A 23,850-nucleotide genomic window follows, 5' to 3' on the forward strand; every position below is an offset into this window, starting at 1 on the left:
TTTCACACAGCGGAATTTAAAATTCTCGCATGCGAATAACAGCTAAGTAAATAGTGCCGAAAGTAAAGCGATCGACAAGAAAGAGTTTGTGATGTGAAAGATGTGATTGCTTTTGATGTGTGCTTTGTATCTTGACCCCCAGGAAACGTTTACTTTTTCCAATCTGTATGCACCCTGTTTATTTACTAACAGCCTTCCACCCTTTTTTATGTCATAGGGCATTTCCGATTTTAAAATATTACTCCTCAGCTCGTTTTAATGGTCGTGGGAAAGAGAGGCATGCGGCTGATGTCCAACATAATTGTTCTGGAAACAAGTCCGTAAACTGTATTTCATCGTTTTATAACTGGTTTTTTTTACATTGATTAATGGGTTATTATGTTTGAAAGAGCTGCCATTTGGCATTTTTATTGCTTTTTAAATTGCTCCATGATCATGACAATTTGTTTTATAGCCGAAGCAGTTCGAAGTACTGTTTAAGAGGCATCGACTGGAGGTGTTCATGGTGCGTATGAAATTGAATGTTGAAGGAACATTAATAATTGGTTCTATTCTGGTCGTTCATTATAATAGAGATTTTGGCTTGGTTTTTCCTGTTTTGTTTGTCATTTGCCTCAGACATTGCGGGTATAATTTGTGAAATTACGAAAATCACGAGATGATCGTGAGGCGACGTTTCACGCAGGAATTGTTGCAGCACTGAGGGCGTGTTTCAGACCAAAAAGAAATAGTTCAAAGAGCTCCAAGAAACTAAAATCATGATTCGGTCATTCTAAATACTCACGTTAAAAATAATATTTTGTAGAGCGACTTTGTGATTTTTTAAATTGTATCGTGAAACTGAGTTGAATCCAACCAAAATTTTTATCCTGCTCGTATCCGGCGTGTGGCGCACCGTGCGACGGGGACGATTATCGTTTCACTTCGATTCGTGACAGTTCTACCAGCGGCGGCCGACGACAGTCGAATGTTTTAAATTAGAACACATGGTTTGTGGCCGTTGGAAATTGGTCCATCCTTTCCTTCATTTCTCTTTCTCCTTTTTTACTTTTTTGTGCTGCGTCGTTACGTCGTTGTCGTCGCCCAAATTCTCTCTCCAATTTTTCGGAAAGGCAAGCGCGCGCGCCGTTTTATGTTTTCGCTTTTCGGCGATGCTCCCCTCGACGCACTATGGTACGTCCCACCACTCTGGGCGCTCGCGGGGCTGCGGGAAGATCGCGATCGAGATCGGTTCTGTGACACGGCATCCTCTCGCACGGTCCTCTCGGGTGCACGGATCGCCAGTCGCGATCGGGATCGCCTAGAACGCGGAAGACGGTTCGGTGCATGCACGAGAATTTTGCGCTGTTCTTTCACTCCCATTCGATTCGATTTGTGACCAGTTAGATGCAGAACCCGGTTCGGAATCATCTGTGAATGAAAGTGAAACGGTGCTGGTTTGATTTAGTTTGTGTACTTGTGGGTTGAATCAATCAATCGTTCGCTTACATCCGGTTTCGGTGGCTTTTCTTCTCGCTCGCTCGTGACTGCATCATAAATGAGCCGTTTATTTAATTGAATTCAATTCTGAAAGAGATTTTCTCTCAGTGGTCACCAGTGGGTGTTTTATTTTGTCCCAAAAATATATGTCATCCCTTACCTGCCCTCCGATAACCGGACCCGTCTGGTCGTTATTCCTGATCGTTTGGGGGCATTTTATGTTTTTGTTGCAAAATTCGCGTCGGAAAATGGCATGAAAAGGTAAAAATCGCATGCTGGTGTAAAAAAGATTGCCGCCACCGCCAGACGGGAATGTGTTCGTGTATTTTTGTCACCAGACACTCGGGGTGGAAAACCTGTGAAAAAAAATATGCCACTCTTGGTGACTGACCCCACGACGGGCGTTGGACGGTGCAGCAAAGTGCGCACACCGACGTGTGAATAAGCGTGCCCGAACGTGGTTTTTCCGTGCCGCGTGACGTTGATGAACAGTGGCAATATATTGTGCAGCTAATGGAGGATACTCGCGTAAACTTGGGAGACTGAATTATGGGATGCTGTTGGGAGAACACTTGCTGACGGTTTTACTTTCGCAGGGAACTGTCTCAGATACACAACGCGTCGGTCCTTATCTCAATCGATGACGGCTTTTTCCCTCCGTCTGGTGTCTGGTTTTCATTTCAAAATTAGAACATACGATCGTTTTCCTTAATCGTTGGAAATGGCTTGTTTTAAAGGGTAATTACTTGCCTATCTACGACAAATCTTAACTGTATCAATATTTTTTTATGTCGGTAAAGAGTGCTACGAACTTCATAGACCTAGATGGGCAATAAATCACGCCTTTTCCGAGAACTTTCTCCCTTTAACTAGTACATATGAATGTGCATGACATGTGCTACACTCTTGTGCATCATCAAACCACCTACTTTTACGCAGAATTTCCCCGAACGAATCGTTTCGCAGGCCGCCCGAAGAATGCAACCGTGAAAGTGGTCCTCTCACCGAACCGTTTGCGTCTGCAAAATCGCCATTGGAGCCGGCGCTTGTGTCGTCTGGGCCACGCATCCAGCGTACGAACGTGATTTATTTATAATTTATGCAGACATCTTTTGGACCTGTCCGAAAGGGAACCAAGTGCAATAGTTGACTGGCTGCAGTTTCGGTTGCAGCGACAGCTGAAAATGTCCCACAACTCGGTCTTTCGTGGAGTAACAAGTGCTCCCAACCGATTGCGCAATGTAGCAAGCGTGTGTACGTGAGGCGCCACTAGGGAAAACTCTTCTACACTGGGACTTAGAACTTATTTGTCCTGCCTTTTTTTCAAGTGACTTTGATTCAGGCGCAAAGTGTAACGGTGTGGTGTTCGTTTAAAATTAGTTTCTCTCCATGCAGTTGAATTATTTTACTTGTTACTCAACCTTGTGGAAACTGTTACAAAATAAAACGATCGAACGTTCTTGAGAACGAACCGCGTCAAAGTGGGCAATCTTGTGAGGCATCTTCTCAAACGCCCGACCCCATACTAGAGTCCTCCGCGTTTAGTGGTTTGTTGTTTTTTCTATGGCGAAGAACACTGTGAACCACACCTCCCCAAGGCCTCAATCCCACCCTTCGAAAACCCCCCTTTTCAAAACCGATCGGTTCCATCGACCGGGTGGAAAAATCAACCTTTCTTCCCGCTGAAGACACAGGCCTCTGGCGTGAAGGGCCTGTTAGTTTTCGAAATCGATTTCGTTTCCCATCACTTTGGTGGAACGCATGCGGTTAGAATTGAGAGTGTGTGTGCATGTGCGGTTTTTGTTTTCATTTTTCTTTCCTCTTTGCTCATCTTTGGCCCATTGCTAATCCTTGAGCAGCCGTTCTGGCGATCATCTTACGCTTAAATTGTTTCGAACGCTGGGCTTCTTCGCCTCAGGCGAGACGGCAGTCTTGGAGAAAGGAACGACTATGTTTTGCCATATGTGGCCAACATCAACAACGCTCGCGCGAACACACCGATCCACAGCAACCGCATAAAGTTTGCCACCGCCAAGCGAACACCAAGCAGCACGGGTGGAAGGTATTATTTTTAGGAAATTGTGTGATATTTTTATTCACCCATTTTTGGATCGTTCGTGCGGCTTGTTTACTTTGGCAGGATCCGTTCCCCCCGCCACCCCGGTATCTCGCACTTTCTTTTTCGTGCTTCCGGTGCGGAAGGAAAGGTGAAGTAGCTTCCGCTGACGCAGACGGTTTCTTGTAGACCCGAGAGGCCACGCGGGGGATCGCAATTAATAATATGCCACTCGATCGACTCGATAACCGATGCTCGAGATGATCGGATCGGCCTCGTTTTGCTAATGCTGCTGGTTCCATGCTGAAAGTGGGAGCCCCACCTACACCGTGACGGGGATCGATCGTGATCGTCATTGGAATCATAGGCCGGTCCATAACTGGGGCAACGTATATCGCCAACCGGCTTCGGATGCCGTTAATTGTTTTTCAATTTCATTTCTCGGCCTCACAAGAGGGAGGTGGTTTGCTTCGTGTGGTTTTCGTTAGGGGACGATGGGAAGGAGGGACGCATAAAAGATAATCACCAAACGCCAGCAAAACATTGGTAGAGTTGAGGTTTGGCACTTTCGTTTTAAAAAATATTGCTCTCCATTTCGTGCAGTTCCGGCGGAAGCGCGTGTCGTGTCGAGGGAAAAGTGGCGATGTTTCATTTTATCGCGCTGATTAATGGGGCGCTTTTGCGTGAAAATGTTTTCATAAAAAGATCATTCGTCAGCTACTCAAGTGATGGAAAATGTTTGTTGCTGCGTGGAAAATTTCTATGTTTCCTCTACAACATCATGATCGAACGAAAGCGGAAGCATTTCGTTTGGCAATCCGGAATCGGCTGTGGTTTTGGGAAAAGGGAAAACACCTTCACTGTCGCCTCACTTATCATCAACATCTGTCCATGGGTGGGGGAGACGAGCAAGAAAGAAAGAATTTCAAGAATGTAGCAATAGGGTATGACAAATCCCCGGTGGTTGAAATCCGGAGCCCTCGTCCGGAGACGGGACGCACCTTCGAAGCGGTGCAGGAAGCGACAAACAAAACCGAAACCTTCCGAAAGATGAAGGGCGATACACATTCTTCATGTTTTCTGGTCGGAAACGTCACCCCTCCTCCGCCATGCGGGCCGCCAGACGGAGGGTTTAGAGAGAAACCCACATTTCTGTGCAATGTTAAAACCATCAATCGAGGTGCGGTTTTTCCGAGCGGCCTCCATTTCGGACCGGATGAGTCGTTGATCGATGGTGTTTTTTTTTATTATTACGATTGTCTTTGTGTGTGTGTGTTCACCCGGGTGGAATTAGCTGTGGTTAGCTGCTAGGGTATCTCCCTGAGATTATATCATCAGTTTTCTGTTTCGTAAGGGTTTGATGGAGATTTTTATGTCTTCCTCTCCCGAAAGGAACACGCTTTACCCGGTAGAACTCATGTTTCTTCGTTATGCAACTGTTGGACAACCTTTCGCACTCATAATCTATGTGATTTAAATGCGTGTTGGAGGTAGATGATTTATATAAATTCGTACATGTTTTGAATGATCCGAACACAGCTGTTAACGTTCTTCACGATCTGTGAAAAATAGTTCTTGAAAAATCTGTAAATATCCATACACAACCAACAACATAAATTGGAAAGCAAAGTGAACCCGAGTGTAGTGTTTTCGGTGGCGCGATGGAGTACCACATGAGGATGTACCCGAGTTACGGTGGCCAGTGCGACTACCCGGGATGCCGTCGGCCAGTGTCGAACCTTTCCTGCTACACGGTGCCGGAAAACGCCGTCCCGGACGGCGAAGATCCCGACGAACATCTGCTCAACAGTGGCACCACGACGACGACGGAGGACGAAGAGTGCCCGGACGAGTGTACGCCGGTGCCAACTCCGACCGCCATCGGGGCGTACCATCCGCCGGACGGAGGGCCACCGCAGCTGGGCTACTTCGTGCCGATCAGTCCGGTGTTTTTCCGTAGTCCACAGTTTCGGAAAAGGTATAAGGCTGAGAAGGCGGTCTGAAGAATGTTTGTAGAGAGAAAGAAAGAGTTTTGCATTTCCTTCATTCCATTTCAGTTCATTCTATATCAGTAACTTTTTAAAAATGGCAACCGAGTCTTTATACACAAATTGTTTGATATAATGTTGGGTGGGGTATATTATAGCTGAACTTTTGTTTATTTATTCTAATCTAAATTTTTTTCCACCTCAGGGATACGATCGACTCAAATCGATCGCGCCGAAGCACCAGCTACTGCGGAACCTCAACGCCGACACCGACGACGGCCCCGATCAACAACACCGTTTCGTCGCGCCGATCCTCCCTCATCTCGGCCACGGCCTCGGCGGCCAGCAGTCAACATCAGCCACCACCACCCATCCCGCAGCTACCGTCCAAATCCATTGTCCTCGCCGGCTGTGATAGCAAGTTCGCCGTCTCGAACAACAACTTTACCAACAACTCGCCCCAAAGTAACACTAGCAGTAGCAACAACAACCAAAGTAACAACCTCAACGGAGTCATTGCGGGTGGTGGTGGTGGTGGTGGAGGTGATGGCATTCCCGTGCCCGGCGGCCTTGTCGGGGGCCTCCGGCAGGCGTTGGGGGCGCACAAGCGGCTGCAGAAGTCGGAATCGGCCGCCTACTCCTACTTCAACCCGAAGCGGTTCAGCTCGCCACCGTTCGGCGATCTCGGAGGCACCACCGATCGGCGGCTCAACCTGAAGAACAAAACGGCCAGCCTGTTCCGGAGCAAATCGAAGAAGGAGCAGCGCACGTACCGGTCGATGAACGAAACGATCGAGGTGCTGGCGGATCAGGTGGTGGAGGATGAGAAGGTGGTAAGTAGCACGATTTTGTTATCCCTTCCTCGTTGGGTAAAGGTTTGTTGAGTTTGAAAGCAATTGATATTTTGAGGAAGAACGATCGTTCGAGCGAATGCTAACGAGAATTTTAACTGGTGTTGTGCCATGTTGCATACCTCCAGGGGTAAAAAAGGGCATTTTTGAATCGCAACAGGCGACGAATTTTGTGCTGTTTTGTTCTTGCAGTAAATCGATTGTTTCCTGTCAAATGTTATCTATTGGCTTTAATGGCCACTGTTGATTCGCAAACGGATGCTCATCATGTGTAATTCCTTAATCCTCGTTTAAAATTAAATAGGCAGAACAGGACAATATAAATCTCTTTCATTTTCCATCCAACCCCCACTCACACTACGTTCTACGGTTCCGTTGTTTGTGATAAATATTTGTTCCGTTCGCTACCGAAAGTATCGACAATAATCCCATCGATGTGGAAAAATATCGGCTTCATTCAAGCGTCATCCGTGTAAACCGTACTCTCGCAAACAAACGCCATGACCCATCGATTCCCTTACTGCAAGCAGCAGCATAACACCTTTCCTGTTTTTTTTTCTTCTCCACATTCCACTCCCCCGGCGTCGGTTTGTTTATTATTCAAAAAGTCATACCGTCTGGTCGGGTTCTTAATTGTATTACGTCCGGCGTATAAATATGCTAATTCCCCACCACGCCGCCGCACACCCGAGAACGAAGGTGCGGCCCTTCGCGAGCCGACAGGAATGCTGGGTGGGTGCGAGTGGGAAAACTCACCTCCTTCATACGCACCCGGTTTATTTTTTTCGACCGAACCGAGCCGGCAAACGATGTGCGTTTGACAGAGTGAAAATAAAACAATAACAAACCCGTTCTCGGTTGGGAGTCGGGAATGAAACGCTTGCCAAGTGGCGTACTACGTTTTTCCGGTGGAAAATTCCTTCCTCCCGGAGGAGTTTACGTTCGCTATGGAAATGAATTCGATTCCCGGCCAAGCACAGAATGGCAGAGAAAACGGGGAACGGACTGAGATAGAATAATGAAGGGATACTATGTACATCAATGTTTGTAAGGATGAACACAGGATGTGCATGAACGTGGATTGGAAACACACTGAAGTTCGTGTTGGGAAGGATGTTGGGCCGAAACAAACCAATCAATGGGCCCGATAATACAATCAACCAAAGCGTAAGCTGAAATGCAGCTGAAATGAGAACGGCGGGAGAGGAAGAAACCCGGGCATCGATCGACAGGACGAGAAGCAAACGGTGGCCACTCCAAGCGGGCCACCCCTCTGTCTGTGAGTGAATATAAATAAAAAATCTCCCACCAGGGGGTTGAGTTCGAGGTTTAACTGACGCGACGGAGTCGGCCTTTTCCGGTTGGCCTACGAGCACATCCTGGAAATATGCCATCATCCCTCTCTTTCGCTCTCTCTCTCCCAACGTGGTGCGTGTGCATGCGTTTGATCTTGTTATGTTCGTGCGAAACCGTACGGTGTCCTGAAATGCAGTCGCCGGAAAGTTGCCGGCCATTGCATTGTGCGCTCTTCCTTCGATTCCCCCTGGGCCAACCTGGAAAATGGCCAGGATCTGTGGGCCAGAAGGGCGAGATGTAACTCGTAGCCGGCTCTCGGGAAAGGAAAACATTGTCAGTGCGCATGGCCAACGTACGGTCGTTCGTTCGCACGTTCGGTCGCTCGTTCGTGTCGTTGGCTCGTGTTCGGGAGTGTCTGGCCATCGCTCCGTTTCCCGACTTCCGGACACGCTTCCTATCCTACTTTTACAATTTACGTTAACGACGGCCGGTAAGGATAGTTTGCTGATGTTTTTTTCTTTCTCCTCCATCTCCTCCCCCTGGCGGGTGTTCGAATATTCAACCCACGATCCCCTCGGGAAACTCGTGGCACGTCGCGCGACCCGACGCCGGAAAACACGTGAGGCACGGTGAGCGTTACAAGCGGCACAGGTCGGTCCTTTAATCCTGGGAGGGTGATTTTAGACAGGGAGCGGTACTGTACGGTGGTGTGGGTGCGCCAAGGGTTCCATCGTACCAATATACCATGGGTACCGTCCACACTACGAACGGAATGCTACGGGCAGTTGGGTTGGACAAAAAGTTCATTACTCTTTTGAGTACATTTATTTATTATTGCTGAAGACGGACTTTAGCATTTGAAAAACTATTTATTTATTTCTATTTATTGTGTATTAATTCAGATGATATCATAGCAGTAGCAGTATTTATTGTAACTGCAGCACATGATATTCCAACAGAACCAGTTAATTTTATAACGCGATCATGTTTATCATAGCGTTGTCAGTAGATATTATAACCGTAGCAGTTGATATTATAAAATTGGTGTGGCAGCTCGAGTGATGTACGTAACTAGCAAGTATAAACGTATATCGCACATGATGGAATATCATGTCCTGTTGTTAGAACTAATGCTGCTACTGTTATGATATCATCTGAAAATCCCTGTACTAGCTCGGTTGAAATGATTAAATTTACCATTTCTCTTATGGTCTCGTTACTTTTAAATTCTTGACAACTTTTAAGCTCCTAAAGTGGTGCGTACTACTTACGTCAAAACTTTATCAAGTTATTCTTTATCAATCCGTCATGTAAGTAGATGTTGGCACACAATTTTTTAAAGTATCTGTTTCAATAGACTGCGTGACCTTCTTAAAAATATTCCCAGAATTAAAAAGCATCAGAATCTTACATTTCTTAATGCATTTTGATTTTTGTTATTCCGTTCGAACTGAACTCGTTCTGACTCGTTCATGAAGGGACAGAAAGATTATGATTGATCGGAAAGCGTTAACGCTTTTCGCCTCACCCAAGCGGCGCACAAAAATACGTCGCTAGCTACACACCATATCGTCCGCAATCGCTATCGGCGCTATTTTTGGGGGGCGGTTCTCGGGACGGCGATAGTTAGTGGCCCCGACGGGCCGCTCGATTTTCCATTTTCACGGACGACAGCCACCAGCCGAAGACGGCGGAGACGCGTACGACGACACGCGGTAGGACGAATCGTCCCATAGTATATCGCTTCGGTCCTCGGGGCTCGTGACTGACGTCGGTGGCAGTCGCTTTTCACACGCCGTGCGAATATGTTCTAGTTCCTCTCGGCTACCGCGGTTCCGATCCCCCGGCGGTCGCGGGTTCAAACGGCTTCTGGAGCGTTCCCTTTTGCACGAAAACACGCCACCTTCCGCGGTCCCCTTTTTTCCGGGCGCGATATTAAGACGATATGTGTTGGAAAACTCGGAAGGAATTGAGGCCGGCCTCAGGTTTGAGTGGTTAATGTGATCCTTTGTGTAACTTCCACTCGGAAAAGAGCGTAAAAGGTGCGTTTTCCCGAAGGTGCAAATACGGTGAATTAATTATCGAAAAGTGGAGTTCCGATTCTACTTACTTGGAAGGTGCCATAAAACGGGGTGTTTGCCCCCATTTTTAAACAACCTCAAAGTAAAACATTTTGCAACTTATATCGTCGGTTCAATACGCCCCTAATCTGTGAAAAAGGGGCGGTTTAAGTGCCATAACATTACAAACATTGGCTCCGGTACATTGTGGTCGCGGGGCGATTGCGAAGAAGGGCCAAACTTTTCGCCTTTGTAGTGACCCATTCGAACTTCAAAGCCCAACCGAACGGTGCTGCAGCGGTGGCCTTCATTTGCACGCACGTCTTTGGCTGGTGGGCTTTGATTTCACCATTCGATCCATTCTCAGGCCAGCCTTCAAGCGTTCGGACGCGGTCCGTTGCTGACGGTGTGCTTCCTTTGGCGATGTTTTTGCTGCCCAGTGGTGGTCAATGAACACACAGGCCGTGTCGTGTTTTCCGTGCGTAAAATCGAATCGATGACGAAATCGCCAATTGTGACGACGACGGCCCCCTAACGGTGGGAGGTGAAAGGTCAGCCCTACCACCACCGCGTTGTACCAACAAAAAAGGTATCCAGTTGCGCGCAAGAAGTGTGTCCGCGCCAAGTGTGGGCGCCAAGTGGAAAACGCGTGTGATGGTGGTGTGACGGGAAAAATCAATTTCTTTTCCACCCTAAGCCATTTGCTTGCAGTGCAGTGCATGGAAGTGGGTTACTCTTTTGGCTTGGGCCGGGCGCGTAAACAAAACGATGTGCGTTCACTTTTCTTCAAGTGTGTTCGGACGAGGGAGGGCGAGCGGGTGGTTTTGGAAATGAGATTGTTCTAATCTAATTAGCTTAAGAAGCAACGCGCCCGCAAAGCAACAACCAGTCGTTCGTTGTGGCCCCCCATTTTTACGAGTTTTCAGCAAAACTACCGACGAGTCCTCGAAGGGTGCGAAAAAAGAAGGCTTTGCCCGTTCTTGTGTGTGTGTTTGGTAAATGTTGACGAAGGAAACGGAATATAAGATACATCCGGAAGTGGATATGAAGTGAGCTCGTACACCCACGCACGAGGGAGGGTTGTTTTGGCGCAAAGTCGTTTCAATCGGTTCAGCAAACGAACGAATAACGAAACCCAGGGTGGAGTAGTGTGCAGAATGAAGCTGCCCAAGTGGATCAAGCGGGGACCGAAATCAAATGTGGGCGTCAAGAGTATCGTGAAGTCGTCCGGCGGGTCGGATGGTGCGGCTGGCGGCGGAGGCACCGGTGGTGGTGGTGGTGGCGGCGGCAACAGTCAGCGGCATCGCCGGAAATCGTCGTCGGCATCGCTGAAGGGGAAGCGTAAGCGAAACTCCTACGTATCGTCTGCCATTACGACCAAGAACTTCTATCCGGCGGAACATTTCTTCAAGACGGGACCGCCGCCATCGGGCAACCACGACGCTGGCGACGGCGGGGATGAGGCGCTGATGATGGCACGCTTCCGTACACTTCCGGCATCGTTCGGTGGTGCGGGATACTATCAGCAGCCCGGCTCGGCTTACCACCATGGCCATCAGCAAGCGCACCCGTATCAACATCATCAACGTCAGCACCCGCTCGGGTTACCGAATGGCGATGGCGGGGTACGAAATGCTGTCGCGGCCCGCGGCGGCTACAATGTCGGCGGTGAGCGGCTGTACCGAGAAACGCTGGCGCCTAACGGTATGCAATCCGCCGTGCAGCAGCAAGCGTTTTTTCCACCGCAGCAAAGCATGACACTTGACCGGCGATACTTTGCGCCTTCCACCGGCCACCATGATCTCTACCGCACCGCTCCGGCCGATAACGGATTTGTCCCCAAGGGTCCCTACCACCCGGGGTACCATCTTCCCCTGGCCACACCGTCACACAACTCCACGCTGCAGCAGCAAAGCAACGCCGTCGGGCACGAGCTGGGTGCGCCGACCGATCGGGTCAAACAGATTCTACCGACGTCGGCCACCGGATTATATTCCGGTCATCAGCAGCACCAGCAGCAGCTCCCGCATCAGCGCGGCTTGCGAGGCAGCTTCCGGCGGTACAAGATACCTTCGCCGGCCGAAATCTTCGAGATGATTAACGACAAATACATTCACCCGGTGGGCGCGGGCAAAAGGAAGGCGGCAAAGGTAGGTTGGGCGAACGAGGGTAGCGGGGGTGACCTGGGGGTGGGATTATGCTGCTGATTAATCGAACGTGGGACGAGGGGCCACACCTGGTTGGATGTTGGAACTTACCGTAAATTCCGCAAATTCCTTCATTCCTTTCAAAGTGTGGGAATTAAGACACGTGTTCGACAAGCGTATTAAGATTAATTAAATTAATTAAAATGAACTATTTGCGAATGAGAAGAATGTTTACATTGTATGCCGTTGAAACATTGTTCGAGTTTTTGTGTTTGTCTAAAATGTAAGTCAAGGGGTTTGCATGATAAATCTAAAAATGATTGTGCTACTCTTTAAATAAAGAACACCACTCTAAATCATCGATGTTACTTTCACGCCAGACACGTTAGTCATCGTATCGACGTTAGAGAATACAGGGTGTCGTGAAATGTATCCCGTTTCCGGAGTTTATCTTGTTCTTCGCGCAGCATCTTTTCCGTAACCGAACCGAGGAAGAAGTCGCAGAAAGTGGCGAATGTAGCCGAAGGAACGTTTGCTACGTACAGAACCGAACCGCGAAGCGAAATCAAGCAGCAGTTCGATTTATCAGCAGATAGGACGCACCGGGGCGTGCTCAGAACGTCACCGAACGTCGCCAACTTTTTCCCTTATCGGGTGGAGCGGTTGGAGGAGGTTCCCCGTCTACCGCTTCCACCGGCAGGCGTGTCGGGCGTTCAAGTCTTTCGTTTCGGAGGAGTTCGGTTGGCTCGTCTCGGCTTTTTTTTGCGCGGTCGCTCTCCGCATCCAACGCGTATGCAAAGCGAAACCCCCGTCGGAGCAGCGAAACAAAGCGAAATTTTTATGTAAATCCAATCCACCAAACGTACGGACCAACGTTAAAAATTCTCCCGTCAACAATTCACGGTTGACGGAGCAGCAGGGTGGTTGGTGGTTGTTTTTTTTTCTCTGTTCGGTTATCTTCCACCTTGCCGTTTCCACCAAATGTCTTCGGCACTGAAATGAGGTTTACTTTACGGGTATTTTCCGTACCGTACCTTTCGTTCGGGTGCGGGTGTGTCAAACCCCTTTCTGTACCTTTGAAAGGATTTGTTCCAGCGGACGAATGAGGTAATCGTTTACTATTCAGCCTTGGTCCGAGAAGTGCTTGAGCGTTTGGGGCCACTCGGGGTTGGGGGGGTGTACAAGTCAAACACTAAAAGCCTTCGGACGAATGGGGGGTGGGGTGTAAGTTCTTTCGATGGGAAACTCTTTCCCGCAAGCGATGTTGATTTATTTGCTACCTTTTGCCAGCGCGATCAAATCCGATCCACACGATCAGAAGAGTTTCGATAGAACACGTGCATCGAGCGACTCTGAAAGGATGAGGCTCGCGGATTTACAAACCCTTTCATCCACCTCCTCTTTTCGGTGAATATCGAATAAGCGAGGTGAGTCGAAAGCAAGAAGACAAATATTAAAATCAGTAGCCTTTTTGCTTTTCGCCCTCCGCAAAAGGCTCTTCAGCCTTCGAGGTGCTGGATTGCGTTTGTCCGATTTGGTACATGTGTATTTATGTGTGTGTGTGTGTTGGAATCGTTATGCTTGGATGATCAGAAGAACATCGGAAGCATGGGTGGTGTCCCTTTGATCATTGATCTGGGAAAAGGCGAACGAACAGAATTAAACAAATATAAAACTGGACGAAATAAAGGAAACACAACGTACGCGTTAAGCATTTGACTCAATGCAGCATTCGTCTCAGCGTAGATATAAGATAGAGAGAAAAAAAAACACAGTATATGTGCCTTTTTGTCCAGTCTTTCTCTTTTTCACTCGTGGGGTTCCTTTTCTCCACCATCGGAATGCTTTTTTTCCTCTTATTGTATGCTTTGGATGCGTGTGTATGAGTGCACTCTTATGCTTTGGGTGCTCTGAACGGACGCGCCGAGACAGGATAATAAAGGGGTACGAACGAACGGAAAAGAGAGAAAAACAAGTTAAAGCCATCGACAACGTCATCAATGAAGAATTTGGCATGTTCTGAGGCGTTTTACTTTTGGCGCGGAATTGAATGCGGCGCAGAGGAAGTAGGTATTGGAATTGGTCAAAGCGTGTAACGGTTTTGCATCATTGATAACTTCAAGAACAGACAGAAAAAGGAGAGGTGTACCATATATCGATTCAAGCACAAAGCAGAGCAATTTTATGTTTATGTTGTAGTTTTCAAATTTAAATCCAATATTTTGTATTCATCAAATTGCCAATTTTATAGCTATGTTTCTCTTTTTTGTTTTCTCAAACATTATATGCAGCTTATACCTAGCCGGCATATCAACTTTCTGGAAACTAAAGGTCAGATTGTTCACTTCATCAACACCTTGTTCGCATGCCACTCCTTGTGCGAGTCGGTGCAAATGTTACACGATGCATATGCGCGTGTGTGACTCATACGATAAGCTCGTCGCGGATTGTTGTGCCAGGGAACGAGCGGAGCGGCAGGGGGGAGTTGCAATAATCCTGTACCCCCCACCCTATCCGTCCTCCTTCCCTAGAGCATTCCACCATCTCGGCATCGATTCGGTTCGGTTCCACATTGCAGCAGAAAAGATTAAAACCCAAAGCTTTCTTCTCGACTTGGCCGTACGAAAAAAAACATTGCAAACAACGATCGCGAGTTGGGAGAAAAAGGATACGCTAAAAGAATGAGACAGACGATTTAAACGGCTTTTGTGTGTGTGTGAGTGTTTTGTCTCACTCGACCTTCGTGGGCTCTTTCGTTTTCTCTCCTTTCGATTGTCGGTCCCGATGGCTTCTTCTCCTTCGGCGATCGCTTCTCTTTCGCACTTTCCTCGATCGGCCAGCGAGTAGTGCCGTCGCCTTTCAGCCGCCAGCGCTATCTCTGTCTGCCTTTACCCTCCCCTGCTGCTTTTCCGCCAACAACCATGGGGCTTTCATTTATGCTGCGAAGGGCTCAATGCTGACGTGATGGTTGTTATGCGGGGCCTGTTGCGTTTCCTGCCTGCCTTTTTGTTGCCAACCCGGCGACAGGGCGAAAGAGAGAGAAAGAGACACGCCAGAGGGAGACAGAGGAGAAGGCAAAAGTCGTCGTCGTCGCCAAAGAAAAGAGAGGTGACTTTATGTTTCGTATATCATCGACGAGAGATGATGCTGGTTTCGGTTTGCGTTTGGCAGTTTCCCGGCTATGTTGGTTTGGTTTGTTTTTTTTCTCCCATTCTTCCTCTCCCTCTTGTCTCCTCGAACGGTGGCTAACTTGCGGGCCCGCGAGCCGAGAACTCGTTTCTCTGGTCCGGGCGTCCATTTTATTTCGTGCCGTCGAGTGGTCGAGTGCGCACCGCTTTGTGCGGAATCCTGCGCCACGGTTTTTAGTTTCTGTAAAAAGTTCAAAGCAGTATTTAAAACGCGCACCATTTCGTGATTTCGTGACCCTGTGCCTTACGTTGTTTGCATCGGTAAATTATTGTTAACCCGAATTGTTGAATTTTGCGATCGCATTTGTTCCAACCAACACGACAAGGATAGGCAAGGATTAGCCAAACGGCCGGAATCGGAGAGAGATCTCCGAGATTATCCTGCACGATTCTCCCTTCGTCATTCCTTTTGCATTGTGTTTGTGTATGTGCGTGACCGATCGCATATGTGTGTATGTGTGCGTATGTTTGTGGGTGAGAAACGCTTGAGAGGAGAATCTCCTTTGCCGCATCTCAAGAATGCTGTCTTGACGAAGCAGCAGCAAAAGTCTTCGTCTTCAGCAGCGCAGAGGCAATCAGTCGCATCGCGTCAGCTTAAAACCTAGCCTGCTGCTCTGAAGGCGATCTCACAAAGATCCTTTTCTTCCAGTGCCATGTCGAGAATTGAGACCGAAGTGTGAATTAGAAACCCCTGTTTCAGCCTCCCAAGTGCCATCGAATGATTGTTTGGGGGAATTTCGGGTGTTGTGGTAGTGGTGAGAAGCTTTAAATGTCTTCGGCGTTTCGGAAAGTTTGTGTGTTTTTGGCAAAGAAAAGTCCTCCGGCAGTGCCAAACGGGGTACATGGATTGGGAGCGTCGCCTCAATGTAAAAGTCGCCCGTAATTAATCAGCTCCAATCAGCCCGGGGTGTGCCACGGGTCGTAACGTGAAAGTAAATTAAGTAAATTGTCGAATAAATTACCGACCCAGTGTTGCATATTTAACCATCACAAAAAAAAAGAAAATCATCGAGGCTGGTTAACTGGTCTCCTTTCTGTTCTGAAAACGACGAGAAGGAAAGAAGCATAAAATGAAGGAGTAGATGAGAAAAAAAGCAGTCAAAACGCGTTAGAACGGAATATTAGAATGCCCCGGTGGACGAAGGGGGTGGGTGGTTGAAAAAAGCTTCCAAAGTAAATGTCCGCGGGCAGCGTAAGAAAGAGAGTGCAAAATCTTAAAAGTCGCACCACTCCGCGCGCGAACGAGATCGAGTAAGGCCGTGCTGCAACGAGTGAGAGAAACGGGTGCAAGCGGGGAAGGGGTGGAAGGAAAAGAGACAGGAGCCACAGCCAAACCCACTTCTTCCACCACCAACACCGTCATCGTCGTCGTCGTCGTCGTCACCATCACCATCCTTCAGCGAGCTTGATTTCTCTCTTGTGTTTCGTGAGGAGAGCGGCAGGCTTCACCATCTCCAATCCCGCTTCCAACAAGACACACCTCCCCCTCCCTCACCCCCCCCCCACCCTCTCCCATCCATCCTACGTCTTAAGACGCCAAGAAGTTGAAGCCACAACACACCGGGTCCGATGTGGAGGAATTTATAATCGCGCATTGGCTCGTGCGCGCGTATGTGAGCTTTTTTTTTGTGTCCGCCTTGCGTACGCGCACGCTTTTTGTAAATGTAATGGGTTTGTTTGTGTGTGTGTGCGTGTGTGTGTTTGTAAGGGCAGTTGAGGGAGGGAGTGGAAAGGTGCCGAGCCCATCTCGTCGTTCAGCAGCGATCGACAACAATAACAACAACAACAGGTACAAACGAAATTCCCTCGCGATCGATAAAGGGCCTCGGAATGGGATAAGGCCAGGGGGGGGGGCGGTAGAGAAGGTGAGACGAAACGAAGAAAAAAAATTCATAGACACACACACACACACACCGAAGCGCCTTAAGAAACCAGACTCGAGTCTCCCACTCCCGATCGATGGTACAAAGCCGGCGGAAAGAAAGAAGAAGCGTACAGGCGTCGCGTCTTGTCGAGAAATTGGTCATTTTTGGGGGTTTCTGGGGAGGATCGAGTGTGTGTTGTTGGAGTTCGGTTCCGTTGTGTCGCTGATGCTGAAGATGGTGATGGTGATGATGGCAGTATTCGGTCGGTAGGGCGGCGTACCTGGCGTACCTATATTAAATCGCCTCAATCGTTCCTCCAAAAACCTTCCTCAGGAGTTCCTCAAGCATCAACGACTCTCGATTGTTGATTCAGTGACGCGGCGAGTGAGAGTGAGTGCAAGTGCCATCCGGAAGATTTCTGCTGTTCGAAGAGCGAGTGAAACAAAAAATAGAATCATAGCAGGCGACGCAGGTATATTGAAGGGCCTTGCGTTTTCACGTGGCTCCTGTGGATGGCTGTAGGGGCCCGCACAGCAGAATCAACCTGCCCAACCCAAACCAACCTGCCTGACCGGTCCGGTTTGCTGACAAGTCTCTCAGTTCTCGCGTGTGTACTGGTGGTGGTGGTGGTGATGGTGGCACGGAATTAGAAATTCAAGGTATCACCAACCCGCGAACAACGGTGCTGAAAGCGGATCGGAGCGCTCGGAGATCACGCGCAGCTAAAGTGCCTTAAAGTTGAGCCAAGTTCAAACCGCTGGTGCGACGTGCCATATTCCGCCGTGGAAGTGACAGGAATGCGCTGGGAGGCACCGGCATTCAGCAGCGGTGCAGCAGACTCGGTGTACGTGTGGATGCAGGGACGGGACGAAGGCTGGCCGGAGCAGCAGCAGCAGACAGCGGGGACGCAACGTGGCGCAGAATGATGATGGATATGCTTGGAGCACCGAACGCGGGCAATCAGTTGCCCAACAATCACTTCCACAGCGATTCGCAGGTACGCAGGACAGGGAGTGTAGAGAGTTGGCCGTCAGTATTTTCAATACAAGGTGGACATGAACATCCCAAGAATTCCCTAGAGTCTACTGATGAGTGTCTCTAAAGGAAACGGCAGTATTAGCTTCGAGTTATAATCCGTAGGCTTAGGGAGTCCTAAGAAGCTCCCTAGATTACTGAGCAGACATTCTATGACTTAATCCTCGTTGGTGTTAAATATCACCATTGGATGAGTTTTAGCTGAACCGTCCTCGACTTCTATTTCTGGACAAAAATTATTCTGAATTTTGTATCTTACTGGCTCTGCTGTACGTTACACCATTATTGAATACTTTTTGGGGTACCGGTTTCCAGGCTTCTCTGGCTTTCTTTTCCCGTACTATCAAACATATGCCTTGTACCGTGTTATGTTCTCTTGCCTGCAACTCTCAGCTCTTGGGATTTCATGCGTATTCCTTCAACAGGAAAGCTACATGCTAGTTCCCCTTCTTTATTCATTGTCGTCGAGCGAACGGAACAGATTTTGCTGATAAGAGAAAACATCCCAACAGGCCACGCAGCTGGTTCCGACTGAAGAGGATGTTTATTTAAATCTTGTTTGTGAGAAGAAAAAAACTAACAACCAATAATGCACACTTTGGCAGATGGCAGAACTCAGCAATGACTGCCTTCGGTAGAACAATGGTCCACGATTCATCTTCGGTAACGATGGCGGGTGGTTTTGGTTGACTTCCTCAATTTCCTAATGTCTCCCCCACCGTCCCCTCGACCCTCCCTCCCCCAAGACGGAGACGCCAGAGGGTCCAGTCAGCTAAATTGTCCGCTCGCGTCCAGGCTGGAAATGGATCTCGCGATTCGCGATTCCGGTTACCTTGCGTATATAGAATTGCAATCCGGGGCCGGGGTCTGCTCACGCGGTTTTAGTCAGTGAATCGGCGTCCGCACACCCTATACCCCGTGCCACTCATACCAGTTTCCCCCACTCTCCCGGCACCTTCGCCTTGAGCCGGAGAGTCGTTTTACGAGCGATGATTATCCATCGTTTATCTTCCGTCCGCCAGCCAGGCCGGTTCACCGCCAGCTCTCGAGGCCGGGTGAATGTGCAGCAGAAGCTCGTGTATTGTTTTTTTTTTTCTTTTTAGGCCGAGGTTTAATCCAACCAACCACCTCGGCTACCGATACCCCTTGCTCATCCATCCGATGCGGACGGTACGGATTTGTACGATGAGATTCTCCTTTCTCTTTCTACGAGCACCGACGTGGCTGCCCTTCGACTCACCAACGTAGAATGCGGCCGGGAAGTGCATTACGTTTTGTGTTTGTTTGCACATAGTTCTAAGGCTCCCGAGTCAGCACAAATCCCGAAGGAAGTTACACAGTATTTCTTTGCTTTACTTTGGTTTAATCACAGCGCTCCTCCATCGATCACTGTCTTTATCGCGAGTTGGATCAACTGTCAATTCCAGCTTTGTCGTTTTGTATTTTTTTTTATTAATGATTGTTTTCGCATACCTGATCCGCATACGGTTTGCTTGCCTGTCCCATTCGAATGCTAATAAAATGCCTTCAGTTATGATGCACTCATCGCCATAAAATACGGCCAAGTTATGAGCCTTATGACGATGACAACTCGCAGCCTGCGGAGAGAAGAACACACAGTCGGGTTGAAGCCTCGGATTGAAAAGGAACACGCACGAACCCGATAGTATCTAACGTCCTTCGCATACTTTTGAGGCCGAGGCGTTTGAGGTGATTGCGCATAAATATATATTTATTCTTCCACCGCGGAGGCCCCGGGAGTTAGCGGTCGTGGATTTAATCGTTTGCGGCCTGTGGGCCAAGGAGGGTTGGCTTTTTTGTTGGGCAGTGTTGGAGTTGGAGAACCGATTCCGCACAAGCACGGAGGGAACCGAGGCGCCCGCACGCCCGTTTGCATCAGAGTAATATATCAATAAATTAATCATGCCCACCTCCATCTCACTTTCGCGATCATGCGGTGGTCGGAATGTAGTAACTGTAATGATCGTAGCCGTCTCGTAGTAGCCGGGGCGAAGGGTTCGTGTAGTAGTAGTGTTCGACGCTGTGTTGCCCAAACAAATTGGAAGCCGGACCACGGGGTGTAAAAGACCCGTGGCGGTACGAAATGGAGGCTGTGTTTGCTGCTGCTGCGAGGTGGTTAAAGGGACAGGACGTAGACGGAACCGGAGGCTGGGCTGAGGTAACATTGCTCCGGCCAAGGAGGGGTGAAGGAGGGGGGAGGTGGAGCCTGAAGAAAATCAACGGAACGAAAGAGCAACAGAAAGCCAAAACTCACCTGACCAGTTTTACCACTTTTTCGAAAACCCGTGCGGCAGCTGCGTCCTCTCCCGGTGTGTCCGTCTCGTTCCATCTGGCTGGCTTTCTTTCCCTTTCCCGGCTGTGGGATGTGGGATCCTCCGCCGTGTGCTTCAGCGCAGTGCATATGTTTTGCTGCGTACGGAATGCGATGGAGAGTTTTCCGCGCGCCAGCATACGAAACCAAAGCCGACGCTGCACACAAGGTGCACAATCCGAAGGCAGTTGCGTTGCATTTTTGCATCCACTTGGGACACATATTCACTCACACACACACACAAGTGCATAGAGAACGCTTTGGTGTCGAAATACACTTTTTGCACTTATCTATCCCTTCAGTGGGTGGTGTTTTTGTTTTCTTCAAGATCGAGGGCGGAAAACTTTCTTTAATTACGTATATTTTCCATCGATCAACTGTCCGCCATAAGTAGCAAAGTTATACATTTTTTTCAGTTTTTAAAGAAGAAAACAAATACTTTAATTGATTCTAGAAAATTGCTTATTGAAGAAAATGCATGTTGTAAACTAGAGTTGTGTAATTCCGATTCCGACAATCATGAATCTTTGCATCGTTTTGGATGATCAAATGATTCTTTGCATCGTTTTGGAGATTCATGAATTCATTAATGTTTCATTATTAATGAAAGATTCATTAATGTTTAAATAACAGGAAACTAAAGACCACAAAATGGGTAGAGAGACTCCTTTTTGTTTTGGTCGGATGAGCCACACCAATGAAAGAATCATGACGATTCGTGAAAGATCCAAGAAAGATTCATGAATATTCATATAAGCTTTCGTAAGATTCATCAACGTTTGTAGATTCAAATCTCAAATGATTTATGAATTAATCTGAATGAATGTTAGGTGAAAGATTGATAAGAATTAATCTCGCCTAAAGATTCATAAGGCACTATTGTAAACGCTTCTGATAGGTTTGCAAGTATTACTGTAAACAAACTGTTATTGTTACAAGAAAATTGCATATTCGTAGTCGACAGGCAAAGTCATTTAGGTGCAAACACACTCGACAACTATTAGCCATAAATCCCGCGATCGGATCACGATCAACCGCTCATCTTACGAAGATGAGCCTTACGCACAACATGTCTTTGCACATTACCTTTATTACGTTTTACAAAAGTGACTGTTTAAACGTCGAATCGCCTGCCGTTTGTTGATGTGTGCACCTTTTTTTAACTCATTTGGTGTTGACTTTGTGCCTCGCCTGGGATGGTAACGCAAATTGCGGTGTTTTGTGTGTTTTCCTCCGATCGCTCGCCGATGATGTAATGACACCCCTTCCATGCTAATTGACACATTAAACTCCCTCGTTACCGCGCTCCGCCGGCATTCGATTGCTCGGAGATGCAACCCCGTCCACCGGCTTCCCCCCGCGAGCGCACCGAAACGGGTGAAAGTGGACAAACGACCGATAGATAGGCTGGTGGAAGATAAGGCCATTTCCGGCCCAAAGCGTGTGGACTCGGGTTGTAAGGTGCTGGGAGGAGGTGCTGGGAACCAGATCGGTGGGTTTTCTTTCCGCCGTTAGGGCGAAATCCGTGGCCGTGCATTTAAATTAGCCGCCGGTGGCGTATGCTAATGGCGGAAGAAAGCGCAGGAAGAAGGTCCTACGATCGCGAGCATGAAGCCGTTTGACGATCCGATTATCAGCAGCATCGACCACTTTCATGGTTTTTTGGACATGGCACGCTTTGATAAATACTTTTCCACCGTGACTGTAAATGGTAAGCCCTTTTTTGGGAGTTACCGTTTATCTGTCACATTTATAATTGTTTCATCCTTATCTCATTGTTCGTTTCGAAAAGGAAAAGCGAATCAATCAAATGTCAAGATTTTGACGATTTGTGTAAGAGGGTTTTCGTGTTTCAATTTATCACATGTTTTTGGGTTTTGGGTTTAGTTTTATATTTAACAAACTAGATTAGCCACCCGTGAAAAAAAAATGTAGCTACTTTGTAGATCTCTTGCCTTCTTGTTTATGCGAATATGCTTCCTACGAACGAAATGGAGGAAAGTTTAAAAGAAAGCTCGCCTGTTTCACGCGGGCTGCAGTGTGCAGTTGTGTTTCTGCCGCCCAAGTGTCTGTGTCCTCATTACGGTCCGCCGCGAAAACGGCGTTTTAATCATAACCTCCAAAACACCTTCAGCTCGATCGATTGAAGTGTGTTTCAGCCTTTGTTGGTGGATTAGATTTTTTTTTTGCCTCATTGTGGTTCGGTTTTCCCTCGGTGTCTCCGGGGCAGACCATCGGGGTTAGGCGCGGAAGGAGTCCCCGTGTCACTCCCACCACCCTCCGGCAAACCCCCAGACCTTTTTTTTAAATCCCTACGGACAAATGCGGATAAGAAAAAAAAAAACAAACGGCTGCTCGCTACTCAATGAAGTCAAATGAAAAGAAAGGCACAATTTCCTTCATGGTCGCAGGCGCATTGACCAACCGCTTAGCAGAAGCCCAAAGGGGGACGCATACTGTAGGGTGCCGCGTGTTGCTGCAACCCCTTCACAGGATGCCATTATGCAGGCACTGCCCATCTCCCTTGCCCCTTTCCATCGCATCAAACACAGTCCAGCAAAGGCTCGGGCAGCAGTTTTGCAGACTTGTACACTTTGTAAGAAATTTCCTTTTTCTTTCCAGTGCCCTTGCGCGGTTGCGGGCCCTCTCTAATGCACCCCCCGTCTCTGGCCAACCCTGGTAGTCGCGCTGCTTTCGTGTGTCGGTGCTGGCTGTTTTATGCTTAGGGGGGCTTTGTGGTCACTCTATAATAGGTGTTTCGCATACGGAATCGGTCCACAGCTTTCCGATCCGCGACCGATCGATCCGATCAAGCTCGCGAACTCCCTCCCCCCCCCCATCCAACACCGATCACGATGGCGCGGAATGTTGCATGAAATTGAACACGGAATCCATTCGGTTTGGCCCATTAGGAACGTGCGTGTTGGTGGCAGCGTTGTAGGTCGTGTGAATTTAGTAGTTTTCCCCCGAAGGCATTTTACTACTTCATTCTCCGGTTTTTATTTTTAACGGGACATCGTCGCAGTGCGAGGTTGACGAAGAATCATTATTCTTCTAACGTGTCATATTTGTGTGTGCCCTGATTTAAATTTGGATTCGTTGCTTCATGAGAAACTTACGGACTGAAGTTCGTCACGTTGCGAGGAAGGTGCAATAAAGTACGAACAGAGGAGGATTAAATTTTTGCGACTCAGTAAAGTTAGTTTACCTTTATTCTATGATTTTTTTTTTTATAAGGTTGAACCTAACCAATTTAATATACAATCTTCGTAACCACAAAATTGTCCTGGTAATTGGAGAGCAAACAGTATCATTTATTTTACACGTAAATACAGGGTCATTCAAACACTCACCCTCACGGAGATAGCGATACGGCGTCCAATGAACGAGATAATGGATCATTATCTAGATTTCTCTTTTTTCTCTCCCTCCCCCTGCCCCAATTCGACATCGCTCTAACATCGGTTCGATTTGTCAAACCCACCGCAACGATAATAAAGCTAATGACGAGGGAAATCATGTCCACGGCGTGTTGGTGGAAAAGATCGATTTC

At 48.1% G+C, this 23,850-nt stretch overlaps 1 protein-coding gene across 1 annotated transcript in view; it reads left to right on the forward strand.

Annotated features, from left to right (window-relative positions):
- The window catches only part of LOC131289549 (uncharacterized), a 49,369-nt gene that overhangs the window by 7,950 nt on the left and 17,569 nt on the right, over positions 1 to 23,850 (forward strand). Inside the window, 1 exon segment of the mRNA XM_058318832.1 lies at positions 5,729 to 6,356. Coding sequence (XP_058174815.1) covers positions 5,729 to 6,356 — 628 coding nt within the window.

Source organism: Anopheles ziemanni, chromosome 3, assembly GCF_943734765.1.
Source record: "Anopheles ziemanni chromosome 3, idAnoZiCoDA_A2_x.2, whole genome shotgun sequence".
NCBI classification, from domain to species: Eukaryota; Metazoa; Arthropoda; class Insecta; order Diptera; family Culicidae; genus Anopheles; species Anopheles ziemanni.